Source organism: Rhinolophus sinicus, chromosome 16 (assembly GCF_057876585.1).
Source record: "Rhinolophus sinicus isolate RSI-liver-muscle chromosome 16, RSI-T2T, whole genome shotgun sequence".
NCBI lineage: Eukaryota > Metazoa > Chordata > Mammalia > Chiroptera > Rhinolophidae > Rhinolophus > Rhinolophus sinicus.
The window spans coordinates 13777875-13796633 of record NC_142516.1 but is presented as its reverse complement, the minus strand read 5'-3'; the positions used below and the strand labels follow the sequence as shown (position 1 = coordinate 13796633).

General features: G+C 43.4%; 1 protein-coding gene across 2 annotated transcripts in view; it reads right to left on the bottom strand.

Moving 5' to 3' along the window:
• Positions 1–18759, bottom strand: part of BRINP1 (BMP/retinoic acid inducible neural specific 1) — a 167966-nt gene that overhangs the window by 105037 nt on the left and 44170 nt on the right. For both annotated transcript variants that reach the window (XM_074330929.2, XM_074330928.2), the window contains one exon: positions 16017–16284. In XM_074330929.2, the coding sequence (XP_074187030.1) occupies positions 16017–16234 (218 nt within the window). In that variant the 5' untranslated portion in view covers positions 16235–16284. The remainder of the gene's footprint in view (positions 1–16016; positions 16285–18759) is intronic.

Sequence of the window (18759 nt, the reverse complement as noted above, 5' to 3'; positions counted from 1 at the left end):
AAAATGGGGTAGCATTACCTACCACCTATGGGAAAGTGCCTTGTGAATGCCAAAGCATTACCTACGGAGGGAGGTATATTTGAATAGGAAGAAGAGCAGGAAGAATAAGAGTGGAAAGAGGGAAGAAATAACGGAGGAGAATACACAGAAGGGGAGAAATGAGAATTGTGGGGTATTAGAGAAGGAAAATTTGCTCAAGTCACAAGGTGATTCAGTGTCAAGAATAACGTATGACACAGGCTCCTTAATTCCCAGGGCTGCTCTTCCTTCACCGCCCCAGCACTGGCTGGAGCCAGTGGTTACAAGCACATTGTCAGGCTTTGAATTACAGCTGTGTGACCTCGAGCAAAATACCTCTGTGAACCTTCATTTCTTCATCTGAAAAATGGAGGTCAAAGGTAGTAGCTGTCACGTAGGGTTCTTGTGAGGATCAAATGACTTAATCAGGCTATTAGGTTACTTAGCTATTACTATACTCAGTAGCATATGAAACTAGTTTATTAGCTCCATTCTGTGTGTGCTTTGTTTTATTTGTTAACGTTACTCTTGGTTCTGGAATAAATTCCAACTGGATTCTATTTTGGAATTCTCCCCATTAGTCTATTCATTTCAGCTCAACTTGCAACATCAAGGGTGGGGGAGTTACTTCCTGAACATTCTCCCTTTGAAAAACCCCTGCTCTCTCGTAGTCTCTTTCCTTGCCCTTCTATTATTATTGTTGTTGTTGTTATTATTATTATTATTATTTAAAAGCAGGGTGAGCTGAAGCTATTAGAGAGTGAGAACTCTGAGCTGTCTACAGGAAGTGCAATATGATCCACATTTCCCTTTTGCTGACAAGCATCCAGGCCTGGGTGCCCCTATGCCTTTTTGTAAATCAGAAGAATATTGAGCTCATTATGTTGAAGCACAAGTTATCCGTTTCATTGGTCAATTTGTCTGGGTTTATGTTGACCCAGAACATAAACCCAGAACATTTATTCTGGACATCTAAAAGACAGGACATCTAACGGTCCATCTCCAATATTACAGATGCCATTCACTTTATTATCCTAAAATGATATTCTGAAATTAGGCCATTCAAATGCAATTATTAGGTTCCGAAGTACTGTCTTCCATCAGAACAGTGGAAGGAATCCAAAGTCAGTCCCAGGTACCTATAAACAGGAACAATGGGGTCCATATTTACAGTAAGGTGCAGGGTTTACCAGGCACATTTACTTCTACTTTCTCTTTTGAGCATCACACTCTACAGCTCTGTGGGGGAGGTAAAGATTATAAGCTCCTCTTTGAGGAGAAGGGAATTGAGGCTCTGAGAGAATAGGTCATCATTCAAAGATCTAATAATGGAGACCAGAGAAAAAAAAAAAGCTCAAATGCAAATCTTCTGTTGGAGATTGCAGCTCTCTACCTCATCCTCTTCCTTCATTTCTTCCTTGTGTTCAATAATCAACTTCCAAGGTATTCCTTTAGGTTAATTGAATGCTTCAGCACCTAATTTTCAGACTGTGTCTTCACCTCAAATGCCTAACACCCGATACCTTCAGCATCTTAGCCCCTTGACCTCCTCCATCTCAATGACCTTCACCCTCTCCCTCTTCCAGCATCTTACCTCCTGCCATGGTTACTCACTCCTAGAACAAGAATGTGTCACATCTCCCATAGCCCCTCTTACCTGACATACTGGTTAAAACATTCCAGTCTCTGACTCGTCTATCATGACACCTGCCCCCTGCCTCTTCAAGACCTCTGGGCCCATGATTATTGCCTTTCCCTTCATCCACTATCTACTGTTTTCATTTCCTTTTGGATTGACTTAGGTCCAATGATCCATCTCTATCTTTATTTTTATCCAGTACTTATAACTCCTTTACCCAACTGTCCTGTCATCTCACCCACTTGGCAAACCCCAACCCCATTTGAACCCACATCCACCACCCACGCTGTTTCCTCAAATTTTCAGTTCTTTTTGAGAATAATATCCCAGCTGCACCGACTATAGCTGTTATAAACTGGAGGTGCCCAACATTATCGGAGCCGTGACTGCTTCCTGTTCATTGTCTTACATTTCCTTAATCAGATCCTTCTATTGTTCTGCAGGTTAACGATTTCAAAGTATCTCCAAACAGTAAAAATCTTTATTGCATGACCCCTTCCTCAGCCATCGATTTCATATCCTACTTCACAAAAAGAACAGAGGCCATCGGAAGTCCCTTCAAACCCCCATAAGTAAAATCAATAGATTTTATCTGCACCTACACCTCTCTCTCTCTTATTCCTTCCTATTTAATCTGAAAGGTGTCCCTCCATTTATGTGCTCTTGTCTTTTCCCTCCCTGCTTCCTGAAAAAGTGCTTCATCAAAAATAAGCCTACTCTGCCCCTCAGTATAGTCTCTCCCTCTCGTAATAATCTCTTCCCTCTTAGAAACCAAAGAAAAACAACCAAAAGACCCTCTTTATTTCAATTCTCTGCTCCCCTTCATAGCTTTGCTCCTTTAAAGGAAAAAAAAAAAGTCTACTCTCTTGCTCCTCACATTTCAATCCAATCTGACTTTTGTCCTCAACATTCAATTTAAACAGCTCTTGCCAAGGTCAAGATTTAAGTATAAAATACTATTTTCAGTTCTAATCTTATGTAATATATCAGAAACCACGGTCTTTGATTACCTATACCTTCCTTCTTAAACATTCATTTATTCTACCTTTCATGGCACCAAATGTCCCTGATTTTCCTCCTTTACCAATGGCCATTCTTCAGCTTCTCAGTGCTTTTCTTTGCACATGCTGAAGAGGCTGCTCCATGAGTGAACACATCCCCAGGGGATATCTACAATTACCACTACTAATGTGATGAGTCTGAATACTGTATCTATATATATCTGTGTATATATCTATCTATCTATCTATCTATCTATCTATCTATCTATCTATCTATCTATCTATCTATCTATCTATCTTAATCCAAGCTCTTGCTTTTGAGAGTCAGAACCATTTATAAAACAACTGTCTACCAGGTCTCTTTAAATTTCCAAACATTCCAACATTTCCAAAGCTGACTCATCATCTTCAAACATACACAACATCCCAAAAGTTTCTTTGCCTTCCAGGGCTCCATATCTTGATGAAAAATACCATCACCCACCTCGCTGACCAAGTTAAAAAATGGCCCCCTCCTTTTCCCATTTAATCTAGATCCAGTGATTTATCACTTAAGGTATGATCTTGCCAAGTTCCTTGTTTCTTGAGTCCTCCCTCTTTCAACCTTCATATTCAAATACCTAAAAGAGTATTCAAATACTGAGTCTTCCATCTCCTTGAAGTATCTCAAGTTATGATTTCATTTATACGGTGTTCTTGAAATGGTGAAATCATAGAGATAGGCAACAAATTAGCGGCTGCCAGGGGTTAGTGATGGTAGAGGAGAAGGGAGAGGGACGACTATAAAGGGATAGCACAAGGGACATCTTCGTGGTGATCGAATTGTTCTGTGTCTTGATTGCAGTGGCGATTACATGAATCTACGCGTGTGATAAAATGGCATAGATCTACACAAACCCATCTATTGTCAAAGCCAGTCTCAAGCTCATGGTTTTGATATACTACAGTTCTGTAAGGTGTTAACCCTTGGGGAAAACCAGGTGAAGGGTACATAGGACCTCTCTGGACTATCTTTGCAACTGCTTACCAATCTATAATTATTTCTCAATACAATTTTATAAAAGTATCTCAAATCCGCATTGATGCTTCTTTAGCCCAAGGTACTGTCCTCTCTCACCTAGGTCACTGCCATTGCATTCTGTTTTCCTGCCATACATTTTGCACCCTCTTCTACCTTTCCCCCACCAATCCATTTCTCTCCTTTTTAGCAGGAATGAGGTGCCTGAGAGGACAACCTGAACATGCTATCACTGGGCCCAATCCTCTAAAGAACTCCCTGTTGTCCTGCGGCCTGGTTCCTACATTGTGTGTTAGGATCCTGCAGAGCACAGCAAACTCACAGAGGCACATGGGATATTACAAATGTTCCAGGGAAATAAGGTACACTTGACATGTATTGGGTATCACAAAAACTACTAACTTGAGGTCGTTCACAGTTTCGACATGAACACACACTGCAGTCCTTTCAACGATGGCACAGCGCAGTGAAGCTGGGTATGTAGCAGCTGGTGCAATTACAAAGTACTACAGAAAAATTAATGAGGAATAAGAAATGAGGGTGGCAGGATCCAACTGCATGGTTTGAGAATTAATAACTGTGGTTATTTACAAATAAAATAAAACCATTGTTTGTTTGTTTTCCTTTAGATATGCATGTATTATTTCTCAAATGGCCCCTAACTTAGTGGGGCATAAATATTTCATTAAATTATTTGGACCTAACTATTTAATAAATAGAATAATCAATATTCCTCTGGCCTAGAGGAACCATAACAACATCAATGAGACATTAAGAGCCTCTTGAAATGAGAAAATGTGGGGGCCACCACCTGAAGATGAGGTTCAAACTCTTTTATACAATACACATTGGGCCCCATCATGACCTAACCCCCTACGGATTTCTCCGGCAAGCAGTGGAACATTTTCTCTGCCTATAGTTCACACTGACTAACTTGTAGCCCCTGGAATATGTTTGTCCCGTTCTGAGCACCACCTCAGCACACACACACACACACACACACACACACACACACACAGCTCTACCTTCCTTCCTTCCTTCCTTCCTTCCTTCCTTCCTTCCTTCTTTCCTTCCTTTGCCTAACTCTTACTGTTCAGATCTTTACTGTAAAACAAAGAAACAAAAAAAAAAACCTCTTCTTCTAAAAAGCCTTCCTTAACCTTGCAAGAGCCACGTCAGTGCCCCTTCTCTGCACTGCTGTTCCGTTTTATACTTCTTTCCCAACACTTCTCCTGCGAGGTTCCAATTCGACTGCGTATTCTCTGCCTCTGCCCAGCTCCCGTACAGTCCTCTTGGGGGGCACAGCTCAGCAAAGCCTTGGTGTCATCACAAGCTGATGTAGTCCTTACACGATAGGGACTCAACAAACATTTGTTGCATTAACGCACGGGTGGGCAGTTCCTTTCAAAACCCAACAATCCCCAACAGTTTAGCAGCACCAAGACGTCCATATCATTTGTATTCACCTCCTCCTTTCTCACACAAACCACCCACCACGTGATATAAAACTGCGTGTCACACTAGAGTCACAGAGAGGCTGTCACAGGTGCTCAGGAGGAAGGCTGCATCTTGCTGCCTTCTCTGAACAACACACGCCTGTAATTTGTAATTTGAGAAAAAGCGGAGTTACTCCCACCACCCAGACACACCCCATCCCGAAATGCAGCTGATTGCTGTGAAGGGGCTTGGGTGAAAAGCCATCCCTGAGGGACCCGTGTCTTCTGAGTGTCAGACATCAAAGACAACCTCTCGAGTAGCGTGCAACGGGAGCTGGAAGATGAGACGTCGCAGACGGCTCCCATCACCTGGGCTGATTAATAAATTAGGCGCTTGCAAATCACAGGACGTGCACTGTTTACACGAATCGATGCAGGCTGACAGCCTGAGGACACCTTGCCTGTACAGAGGCCTATGATTCCTGTCCCAGGTGCCCCAGGGCATCAGAAATCTTCTCTCTGATATTCTTTCTCCATCTTCCTCCTGGCAAATGTCCCCTTAGTCTAAGAATGAAGCAATGCTGGCTCCGTGGGGCACCTGAGCAAGCCTGCACCCAGGCCCAGCTCCCTGCCTGCTGTTGGGGGTCTCCTGCAAGCCTTCACAGAGTTCCTGCTGAATTCCCAGGGCTTTGAGAGTTGTTCAGGTTGCAGGCCCCAAACACTTGCTCTATGCTAAATGCCATCATACTTTATCTTCTGACATCTTTCTGACAATCTTGGAAATGTATCCCCATTCTGCAGATGAAGAAATTGAAGGTCCTAAAGTTTAAGTAACACATGCCCAGGATCAGTAGGTGGGAAGCGGCAGAGCCAGGACTCAAACCAAGGTCTGCCTGAGTGTAAAGGCTTGTACTTCATTATGGAGCTGTAGCGACTGTTTTAGGGTTCACATAAGCTCAGCTACCGACTTGCAGCTGGAAGTTTCCATCAAGGTTTGCAGGGACAAATCAGGTGTAGATAAAGGGTGGAATGCAAAGCCTTCCTCCAAGCCATTCTGGGAAGTCACTGCTAATGAAACCCAGTAGTTCTTATGCCCAGAAGGAAGGCCTTGAGAGAGAAAGAAATTGCCTAGAGGCAGAAGCCTGGACATTCTGGCTCCTTTCATGAGATACACAAAGGTATCCAACCACTGCAGAACTCTACGCAAAATGCATCCTGCCTCAAGGTACCCAGAATGGGAGCGGGGCAGGTAAGCCTGGATGCAGCCCAGGAAGAGAGCTGTCTGATGCGGATCCCAAACAGCTCTGTTGGCGGCACTGAGTGGTACTTGGGAATTAACGAACTCCATCTTTACTGCTTTTGTCTGGGGTCCAGCACTCGCTTCCTGTCCCTTTAATTACTGTCATGGCTCTCTAAAAACTCTCCCCTCTTACTCCCATCCTCAAATTCCTCATGCTGCCACCAGAGTAGTATTTCTAAATGTATGTCAGACCATGCCAGTCTCATGTTTCAAACCTGCCATTGATTTCCTGTGGCCCGGATCAGATAAGACACAGGTTCCAATCTGCTTAACCCATGGCAAACACTGCTAGTCAAACATGGTACAGTTTTCCTAAGCCAAAACGTGACCACAACATAGTCTCAAATCAGTGCTTTTCAGACTGTAAGGCCCACCCCATTAGTGGAGCCTGAATTCAATTTAGTTGGTAGGCACAAGCATTTTTTAAAAATAAATGACTCAGAAAGGAATAGATTATATTGGAATGGAATACAATATAAAATATCATGATGCATCACATATAGCAAGGTTAAGTATTTTTTCATGAATTTTCATTTCAATCACATATCTCTAGGTTTATTGAACGCCAATGGAAAATGCATTTTTTTTTTTTTTTAGCATGAGTTAGGGCCAAAAAATGTAAAAACAAAACAAACAAAACACAGTGCTCTAAATAGCTATCTAGTAATACCCTGTAACTAGAGTTTGAAGGTTAATTAAAATCAATCTGCCATTCCAAATTCTTTTGCCCCCTTGCCTTTGCAGATGCTACTCAATCTCCCCGGGCTGATTTTATCCCTACTGTCTTCTCACCAAATCCTAACCCTCTTTGAAGACTGAGTTCAACACTCCTTCCTTTAGGATGTCCTCATAGATTTGTCTTTTCCTCCCATCCTTCCTCACTTTGAGGATCTCCCCCACACAAATGCAGCATCCAGGGCATTGCCCAATCAGAGAACTTTTCACCCAAAATACCCAGAGTTCCTTGAGGGCAAGGATCAAGGCTTTCCTCTTCCTATCCCAGGGAACAGTACAGAGCCTGGTTAGTAGGAGTCTGGAGAGCAGTAAAGATTTTTCAAATGAACGAGTAAGCTGCCAGTGCTCCAGATCACAAATCCAGTACCTCTCTTCCTTCCGTGGCCAAGATTTGGACAATAGAATCTGAAGCCCCAAGGGCTTGTCTCCATTCCCCTAATTTCCCCAGTGATAACAATGGCCATATCTTGTATTGGTTTAAAGACACTGTGTCAGCCAGTCAGTCCATAGGAGGGAGGCGTGCAAGCCAGTTCAGTTTCAGACATTGCTCCTGATTAAAGCTGGAGGGTTGCTCTGCGGAGACTGTAGCCAACCAAGGTTTGCAGCTCATGGAAGGCAGTTCAGTAATGGCATGGGAGCAAAGAGGTAAAGTACTGCACAGGTACCAATTTGGTAGCAATAAAACGATCGTTTTTGGAAGGGGAAGATCAATTTTAAATAATCAACATGGAAGATTATTTGTGACTTGACAACAAGTGGCCGGGGAAATGTTTGCTGCCTAACCTCTCCCCATCTCTCTCTATCCGGGGAGACCTTGGCCAGACCTTTGGATTAAATGAGGGATAGGATGGGGGAGGGCACAGGGCTTTGGCTCTCACCAGTGTTGCCAACCTCTAAGTGGCATCTACAACCACAAACATGGGCCATCGTCCTGTTTTCATCTTATTTTGAGCCTAAGGGCATGCTCTAAAAGGAATAAAAAGTATTTGTGAATGCACTTGCTCCAAACTCGTTTTCAATGACTCAGGCAGTGTTTACACAATGAAGCCTAAATGTCTTACTTCCTAAAGAAGGAGGAGGAGAAACTCACCAGATCTGCCAGGTCTTCTGCAGCCATGGAGACTGTTTTCTGGAGTGGAGAACTCGTGTCTCTGAAATGCTGCCTCTCTGCAGCTGGAAGTAACAATCGATTCACCTTCCTTAATGCATCAACTGCCACCCTGTCTGAGGCCATTTCTAAAACCATGGAAAATCCATTCCCCTTCGGTCCTGTGGCCAGACCCTTTGGGAATCTGGGCATAACACTGGTGCCTATATTTCAACCATTCCAACTCAAACTCATGAAGACTAAAATCCAAGACTATTTATTCTGATATCCTCCCCACCACCTCTTTTTGTTTTTTCCCCAAAAATACTTGGTCTAGAGCAAGGTTTCTGAACCTCTACCCCACTGACATTGTAAGCCAGATAATTCATGGCTGCAGAGGGCCTGTCTGTGCAGTGTAGGACATGTAGCAGTTCCCCTGATCCTTAGACTTACCCATCAGATGCCAGCAGCACCACCCCCCACCAATTGTGACAACAAAACATGCCCCCAGAGATTTCCAAATGTCCCCTTATGGAGAAAAGTATCCTGATCGACAGTCATTGCCCTAGCTCGGTGTTCTCATGTCTGTCCTAGACTGATTAAACCCAATACCAGAGGAAGGCACTGGGATCCTTTGAAACCTTTGCAGGAGATTCTAATGTGCAGCCCCTTCTTCGCAGACTCAATCAAGGCCTTTCCTTCCTCCTCAACTGCGGCTCTGGCCTCTGGGGAACTTTCTATCCCTATGCCACAGGGTGAAACGCCAAACTTAGGGATAAGACATAGTAGTGAAGAAAAAAAAAAGAACAAATAGCAGTGCAGGAAAAAAAAAATAGTAGTGCAGAAATTCAGCAAACAAAAAGGGAGAGGGAAAAAAAGATAAGGCTATTACTTGTAACAGGAAAACTGAAGCTACTAATTACATTTCCTTTTAATCATAAATCAGGAGGTAGATTTAGTCCAAAGCGCTCAAAGCAAAAGCTCAACAGGTAGGGGGTGCCAGCCTCCCAGGATGAAGAGGTGCCCTTTTAAGAGTGCTTTGACAATAGGCTGGCATCCAAAGAAGCAATACTCAAGTTGCCCAAGCTAGGTCCAGCCAGTGACTCCTTAAACTTGCTCTCCAGAATTCAAATCCCCCTGAGAAAAAAAGGTTGTATGGTCAAAGAGCTTTGGTCAAACATTGTTAAATAGTCTAGTAAAGGTCTTGAAAAGCCCTGTGGTCAGAAGCCCTGTGTAGCTCTGTTTGGTTTCCCAAACAAATTTATTTATGTCACTTGGGCGGCAACATAACACGGGTAAACATGCAGGGCCTGGAATCCGCCTGCCAGTGACATACCCTACTTACCACCAATGAGCTCTCTTTCCTTGGACAAGTTATGGAAACGGAGATGATAACGATGCCTGAAGTACAGGACTGTCAGAAGGCTCAATGAGCTGGAATAACTTATGTACACCCTGCCCATGGAAGTACTTGATAAGCTTTAATGTTAGCAACTATTATTGTTGTTACTATTATTATTAATTTGACTATGGGATCGTTTTCTTTTCCCCAGAAAACACCTTTAACATCACATTAGAGTTCCATGTAATATACTTTCAGAAACGTTAATTTAGACTAATTTTAGCCACCCTAAGAGAAAGACAACTTTTGCACTACGTGATATCTAGATTCTACCTGGAATCCAGAGGTTGCTTGTTTCCTTTCAAGTTCAACCACAAGCATCCTGAGTGATGCAGGGCTGTGCTTCTTTCTCACCGCCACTTCTGTTAGCTCCTTGAAGGCGGAGACCTGTCTACCTCAAACGTCATCCTCTCCCCAGGGCATAGTATCTGGCACACCCAGGTGCCCAATACATACGCTTGAATGGTTTCTAGATAAGGACCACATCCCCTTTATCTCAATAGAACCATCCACCCCTCCTCAGCCCCATTCATTTGGCCAAGTAGCTCTACCACAAAACCTACTAAGATATTTTTGTGAAACACAGGAAGGAACCATCAGCATAGCAGATTAAAGCTGAGATGCATGCAACTCTGGAATAAATATGCAAGACAGGCAATCAGACTCAGTTTACCAAGTTTGATTTACACCCAACTTGTAGAGACTTATTTAAGGCTCAGAGGAAGATGCATCATAAGCCACAAACCACCTGAGCCACAAACCAGCTGATGGGCAACCTGCAGAGCAAGATGCTCAGTGTGAAACCAGCCCTTAAGGCACAGGCACCACCATTATCAGTATCTCTCCTTGCCCTGACTCTCCAGAACCAAAGTCTGCAGAGGGTACCACCATTCTCCTATTAAATCCACCTCTGAAATCATTGCTAAATTTATAGCAACTACTAATGATCTCAAAGTCGGGGGTGGAGGGGAAAGAAAGAAAAGAAAATACAAAAAGGTAGTGGAAACACAGGAAACACCTTGGGACCCAAATGACTTAAATGCACATGAGAAGAAAAGAAATAATTTCTAGCAATGCAATCAGCTTTCTAAGGCAGAGGAGAGAACTTGATGCCTGCAGCTCCTGCAAAACTCCAAGCTCAATATGGTGGAGAGCTAAGTTATTTCTCACCACAACCGCACAAGACAGTTCACAACACCTTCATTTGACAGATGAGAAAACTGAGTCTCAAAGAGGTTATGACTTGTCCCTGGTCAAAAGAAGTCTCTTGCCTTTGCTAATAAACCAGGTAGCTAAGAACCAGGAAGAGTCATGAACACAGTGTTAAGGGCTCATCTTGTGGAGTGTCCAAGGCCGGCCTGTGATCCCCACCCCAGCTCAGCCACTTCCCAGATGTGTGAGGTGGACAAGTTGCTCAGCCTCTCGTTTTCTCATTCGTAATATGGACAAAAACAGTATTTCCCTCGCAGATTGGCTGCACGTAATGACTAATATATGGATGAGAGTCACAGAAAGTTAAAAATAAATGATTTTGTCAGAATGGTGATATAGAACCATGATGAAAAATAGTCCAGATGTATGAAAATTTCAATTTTTACAAAGCATTCTCTCAAAATTTTATCTCGTCTGACCTAGCACGTAGGACAGACATCAGTATCCCTTCCTACAGAGGAGAGAAATTGGGTATCTGAGCAGTTACTCATTCATCCCTACCCATGGAATAATGTATATTTGTTTATTGACTCTTTTTTCTCTATCCTTCACCCCCAACCCTGAGGCTGGTGAAGGAGGGGGTGGACACTGTGGGTTGTATGTGCACGCTTTGTTGTGTACTTTTGCTTGTCTCTTTATCACCAAATCACAGCGCAGCTTACGGCATATGATTGGTGTTAAGTTCCAAAGCAATGGAAGTATGAATGAGTGAATGGTGCATGAACGAATTTGGCCAGGATGACAAAGTTAGAAAGCGGCTCCAAAACAAACAATACCTGAGTCTCCAGTCTCCAAGTCCAGAGTCCTCTCTGCTACCTATGCTGTATTTTTAAATGACAACATTTCACAGAATTATGGAGTTCCGGAGATGGGAAGACTTTGGAGACCACCTCAGTTCACACTCTCATTTTGCAGATGAGGCAACAGGAGTTCAAAGAAGTTTTGTTCCTTGGCCCAAATCATGTATCAAGGACATAGACGAGCTGAGCAAGCACCAAATTCTCTGAATCCAAGATCATTGCTGCTGCCAGCGGCAGATTCTCACAGCAAACTCCCCCAGCCTCCACGTGTCAGCTCAGGCTTGTGAGTGATGGAGCGTGCGCCTTCTGTGCCAACCACTGGGCAACAATGTAGTATTGCTTAACTGGTGAGCCAACATGGGAGAGAACTTCTGCTGGGATTTAATCTGAAAGGTTCCCATTGTTGCCTGTGGCGCATCTCCCCACCAGGACTCTATGAGCTGAAACTGGCCTCTTCATGCATGTGCATGAGGAAGAAGATAGCCTTAACCCACTTCAGTAAGGACAGCAGACGCCCTCCCAGCTTCTTTCTAAAGCTTCCAGATCACCTAGGGCTCAGGCCAGGATTCAGGGTGGGGGCAACTGGCCAAAGCTTGAAGCCCAGGGAATTTCAATGAGGCTCGCCCTCTAGCATATGACAATATGGCACATTCTGGTAGTAAATCCTGACTTTCATGATGCAAATGTCAAGTTTCTAATATGCTATGTCCACGTCAGCACACAGGAAGGCACACGGAAAATCACCGGTGGATATGCTTTAGTGTTTCAACAAAGCAGTACGCCATGAGGAGTGTCAGACAACCACCCGAATGAGCGTGTCCTAGTTGCCTTTTACTCTGGTCCAAACCTGGCTTGGATGGGCTCATGTGTCTTTAGATACTTATTTGCATGTTCATGTCTGAAATGTGATAGGAGCCCCACCCACTCATTACACATAATAGGCTCCAGATCAATGTATATGATATTAATGGGGTCCCACTTATGCTATCCTGCACTTTTTACTTTGTAGCACGCGTGCACACGCATGTGTGTGTGTGTGTGCGTGTTTAATTACTAGCAGTCTCTCCTATGAGAGCAGGGCCCATGTTTGTTTTATCCATCATTGTATCATCTGCCCCCAAACAGTACTGGGCCTGTAGCTGGTGCTTAATAATTATTTGAGGATTAAATAAAGGAAGGAAGAAATAACTAGATGACCAAGGGCCTGACTTCTAGATTGAACTCCATCATTTAATTAACCATGTGACCTTAGTTAAATCTTATACTTAATTTTAGAGCTAGAAAAGAGCTTAGAAATCAGCTTGTAGGCTGATTGCAAACTTTGTTTTAGCCATAAAAAAAAAAAAAAAGAAGAAGAAGAAGAAAAGAAAGAAAAAGCCTAAGTGCAGCCTGCACACAAAAGCAGAAGGCGCAAACCTTCTCTTCCATGACCACTGAGCTACATCAAGCTTGTAGGCATGGAGAGCATCCAATTCCTCACTGGGAAGCTGAGGACAGTAGATCTAGGAGAGGAGGGAGCTTGCCTAATGTCACAAGCCCGGTGCCTAGAGAGCTAGAATTGGTATCCAGATATCCTGATCCCCAACCTCATTAGCAACTCACTGTTCAGGGTCTCTAAAACTACCCCCAAAATGTTTACAAAGTGGTTGTGAGGGAATAGGCTTGGAAGAGTCCTCGCAGAGCTCCAGAACACTCTACGTTTGGATACCGTGCTGAAGGAGCCAAGCAGCACAGTGGGTGAAAGGGGGGGCTTTGGGCCAGGTAGCCCTGTGTTTGGACCCCAGTTCTACTCCTCACCAGATGGATGAGCGAGGGCAACGCATTTCACTGCCCCAAGTCCTGGCTTTCCTATCCATAAAATGTGAAGGTGCTGCTCCTCTCCCAGAGGGTGTTGTGATAACTGAATGACCTCCCCCCTTCAGGGTACATCCTAAGACTCAGTAAAGGGTTGGTACTGCTGAACATTCTGTGGTTCTGTGGTATCTGTGGTTCTACTCAGGGTATCCATTTAAGTCTAGGTTATTTCAACAGCAATCGCAGACACGTATTAATCCTCTAACATGGGTGAATGCTCTCTTACAAAACTCCATTACAACCGTCACCATGTCATATCAGCACTACTTATATCCAGCTTATCCTTAGTGGCTAGAAGGCTCAGGCATACAACAGTTGCTAAGAAACATCTTAAACAATGAATGGCTGCCTTTAGTTCTAGCATATTTATGTGTTTCCAGTCTAGGCTCTACCTTTTCTAAGCTACATACCTTTATTGAAGCCGATCATCTTCTGGACTTTAAAAACTGAAATATGAGCCCCAGGAATCCCAACTCTAAGGTGGGACGAGGAGGCTCAAATGGAAGACAAAGCCACATATAAAAATCAAGAAGTTATTATTTTTTGACAAAACACAAACAGAATAAAATATCTAGATCTTTACTACTTCTTCTCTTCCCCTAAACTCAACATGTCAAGCCAGTATCTCTCCCGGTACCAGGGATTTCTGATATTGGAGTGTTCTGTTGAGAAATCAGTGAGCTGCCATGTTTGGCTTAGGCATATTTACAAACAGCGATGGCTGTATTCTGTCAGAAACTATGTTAAGGATCAAATTTGAGATTCGGTAGATACAATTCTTGGGTGATATAGAAATAGTTCTCCCAAGGGGTAACTCTTCTAATCAATAAGATTAAATATGTTTGAAATTCTGATATTCTTATGTTTTGAAGAAGAAATGCCCCATATTTCTCATCCTTGTGCTTTTTTCCCTTTCCTTACATACCCCGTATTCATTTTCCTTTGTGTGTTCCTGGTTTTCATCATGCCCAGAGAACCTTTCCCCAATAACACTGATTAATTACCAAACTTCAAGGCTCACAGAAGGTTCATCTGTAAACACTTGTACAAACGGAACCATTGCCAGACCTCAGTCACTCGTGGGCCAACTTTAAACTAGGATTTGAATATTCAACACAGAATCAGAGTCATTTGCAGCTGGTAGAGATTTCATGAATCACCCATTCCCAGTCCACAATACCACAAAATGTGCAAAGGAGACATGCCCATTTTCATATCAAATGTATAGAAGACATAAGACCGGAATCCATGCCTTCCCAGCTGCGGGCCAAGGTTCTTTCCTTTACCACGCTTTCCGGCGTTCCTACCCTAACTGGCCCAGAAGTGTTCGGGTTTGCCCTTCTTCCTTGACCTTAAGACAAAGATTAAACCTCTAGAGAGTTTTTTGCATTCTCCAATTCATTCATGTACACAACATTTATTATGTGCTTATGATACAATGCAGAACAAAAATCATTCTGGGGATCCAGAAATGAATTATACCGCGGGTGCCAAAAACATGTATACACATTTTAAGAGATGTTATCTATGCTCAAGCAGGAGTTCACCATAATCAGAAGTGTCTGGACGCTGATGGTAACCACTTTGAGCACCTCTTGTCATTGCAGAAGTCAAACGTGACTTGTATTCATCTTTTGTTATTGGTATATATTGAATATTACAATTAATACAGTTTTTTCCTTTCTTAACATGTGTATACATTTTTTGGGCACCCTCTGTATATATCCTGCCCTCAAAGAGTTTCCAGTTAGGTAAAAAAGAAATATAAGAATGCATTCTAATGCCACGTGGTTTAAAACTAAAGAGGTATAAGTATATACAGCTATAGATATACCAAAGGGAAGGTATCAAGTAGAATGGGGAGAATCTAAGATGGTTTCAAAGACGAAAGAACCTGGGGCTAAGTCCTTGGAGGATGAACGGAATTCCAATGGGCTAGCTCAGATACGCTCAAGAAAAGGTTGCTCACTGAGTGTCTAGACTTGTTTCTAAAGGTATGCATGTCTGGGTAGGATATTGGGTGTACTAACAGCATTTGCAAAACAACACTACCTACACTTCATATGGTTGACTCAAAATACTTTGACTATAGATGAATCCCAGGGTTTGAATCCCAGTTCCACCACTTACTGACGATGTAACTTTAGGCAAGTTATTTCACCTAGCTGAAGCTCAATGACCTCATCTATAAAGGGGAGAAAACAGATTGAACCTATCTCTGATGGTTATGATGAGGTTTAAATGAGACAGTATATACAAAGTACCAAGTACCTTGGTCAGCACACAATAAGTACTCAATAAATATTAGTTATTTGTTCACCTTGTCATTGTTATTCTCTTGTGCAAAGTAAAACAAAAACAAAAAAGGTGAAAAAGTGACTAACAGCCTGCTGAAGCATCACGATCCCTTGGCCCAGGTGCCCCCCCCCCCATACAGCAAGGCCCATAACAATGATTGACCCCCGAATGCATTGTATGAAGGAAAAGCTAGGGCTAGCTCCACCCAGGTCCTACCTGTATATTTTATATCTGGTTGTAAATCCTTGACGATGTCTTTCCACAAAGGATAGGTAGCTCCTGGAGTGGTGGAAAGGCCCCCTGTCTGAAATGAGCCAATCAAATTCCTTGGAGACATGTTGGTCTGTCCCAGCTGGTTCCTGGTGGGAGGGCTGCACTGAGATACGGCCCCATATAAACAGGAAGTAGAGGAGCTCAACAAACCTCCAGTTCATGCTTTTCTGCCGGCCTTTTTCCTCTCATTCTTGCTCCATTCTGTGGAGTCCTATGGAGGAAAAGAGAGACAGAGAGAGACAGAGAGAGAGAGAGAGAGAGAAAACACAAAATAAAAGGGAGAGAGAGAAAGACAAAAGAAAAGAAAAATGACATTAACACCTTTTCATAACACTACCTTACATTGGTAGCATGCTTTAAGGTTTACAAAATTCAGCACAGAGCATCTAAGAGCAAGGCATCTATGCAGATCCGAGCTGGCATTCTGCTTCACTATTCACGTCATGTAAACATGTATCAACTACTGAACTGAGTAAGCAGTTTCCTCATCTGTAAAACAGAGGATGGGCTCACGTGCCTGCAGCTTGGCACTTGGCACATCATAGGTGCTCAGATGTGTTGAAGGAATGAATGAAATGAATGAACGCAGAAACAGAGTCTCATACAGCCAGTAAGGGATGTGGACACACAACTCAAGTGTCTGTCCTACCCAGTATCTTCACAAACAACCTGCCTCTCATGACAAGGACAGTCAACGGGACTTCCTTTGTCTCCTCCTCTCACATAGACATGTATCTACTGAGTATATACATGTATACACTTTGCTTTTGCGTATCACATGAATGCATAGAGTCATAGGATGGACTATGAGCACGACTAACCTTACAAATGTTTGTGGAGCTCGTTAGCGTCTACTTCAATAGGACTCGGTGAAATGTCTCCTTCACCCCAAGGAAACATGACCAGAGAATTCACCTGTCAGTGCCTCGAGCCTCAGCATTCCCTGGTGTTCAGAAGGGAAACTAAGGCCAAGGAACGAGGTGGGCTCTTGCCCCCCTCATTATGGAGGATGGTAGCACAGCACAGTGGCGCCATATTGGAGAGATGATTATGACGCAGGGAGAGCCCAGGTACAGGCTGCTTGTGGGGAGGAGAGGAGAGGGACCACAAGGCCGACCACGCCTTTACATACTTGGTCGTTATCATTTCATCAGCCTTCTACTTACTAGCCTCACACTGTCTGTGTCTCCCACCCCCACTTATTCTAGAAGAGCATTTATTACTCCATATTGAAACGTAGCTTTGAATCCAGGTTCCATCAGTTATAAACAGTATAATTTCAAGCAGGTCACTTCACTTCTCTCAATTTCAGTTTGCTCCTCTGTAAAATGTGGTCAACAGTAGCATCTACACCCAGAACTAATGTGACAATGAAATGACACAATTGATGTCAAGTGTCCCACCCAGTGCCTGGTATTTAGTAAGTGCTCAAAAAATGGAATTGATGACCAGGACAGGGATAATGGTGAGTGTTGGCACGGACGATGTCCGCATAGTCCCTGCTGGGAGTGCCTTTGCTCATACTGTCCCCACCGCCCAGCCAAATCCTGTTATCCTTAGGTAGCCATCTGAGTCAGTCCTCCAAGATCATTTCTGTTTTTTTAATTCCTCTCAAAAAGTGTTAGTGGATCCTCTCTCTCTGCTCTATTTGCTCACTTTGCATAAGCATGTTAGTACTTATTAGCTTTTATTATGCTTAATTGTTTCTGTGTCTGCGTCTGCCTTGGTCATTGGGCTATAAGCCTTTAACTGGCAAGAGCCTCTAAGAGACTCCTTCTATATATGGTTGGCTCAGGAATTCTGGATAATCACACTCTCTCTCTCTAGATCTCAAATTTTTATTGCTACCATTTAAAAATGTGGCGAGGACAAAACATTTTGTCAAGTGTAAAAATATGTATAAAGACGAAGAGATATGATACCTTATTTGTCTACTCTTCCAACAGGAGATGGGAAGAAAATGAAACTGAAAACAGAAATTCAGAAAGATGGAAGTTTCCTACTCAACTGATTGTCTCCCTGTGTTGCCCAATTGCACCATTTATTATGAGTAGCTGCAGAAATCTGCTTGGCAGTACAAGCCCCAGCTGTCAGGGGTTAAAGGAGAGAGGCATGTGAGCAGAGGAGTGGGCTGTCAGAAGCTGGGGCTGAAGTTTTGTTCAGAGCCTAAAACAAAGCCCTACATGTTGAGTGTAGAACTGGAACAGCTACGGCTGCCAGAACTGTCTGCCGGAGCCCACCTGAGTGGCAAGCAGGGGATGGAGGCGATTGTTCAGAGATCCCAGTGGGGAGCTCTAACACACTGAAATCACAGCGTGTCACCCACACAGCCCTTCCACATGGCTTCTGTTGTAAATGGGTGCGGGGCGGGGGCCTGTGAGAGAATGCTTGGCTGTTATGCTGATTGCAAGGAAACAGGATTCAGAACACTGCAGCTTTCCAAAGTGGAATGAAGCTATACATGGAACTGTAGTGTATGCGTGTATGTGCATGTGTGTGTGTGTGTGTGTGTGTGTGTGTGTGTGCAAGAGAGCAATTTGTCAGCCTACAGTCCTAGAATTAGCTGAAATTGGAAAGATCTAATCCAGCATTTTTTTTTATGTGGTGGCCATTTTGTCCCACCACCCCCAAGGGACCTCTTTGAATGTCATGACTGAGGGGGTACTATTGGCATCTAGTGGGTAGA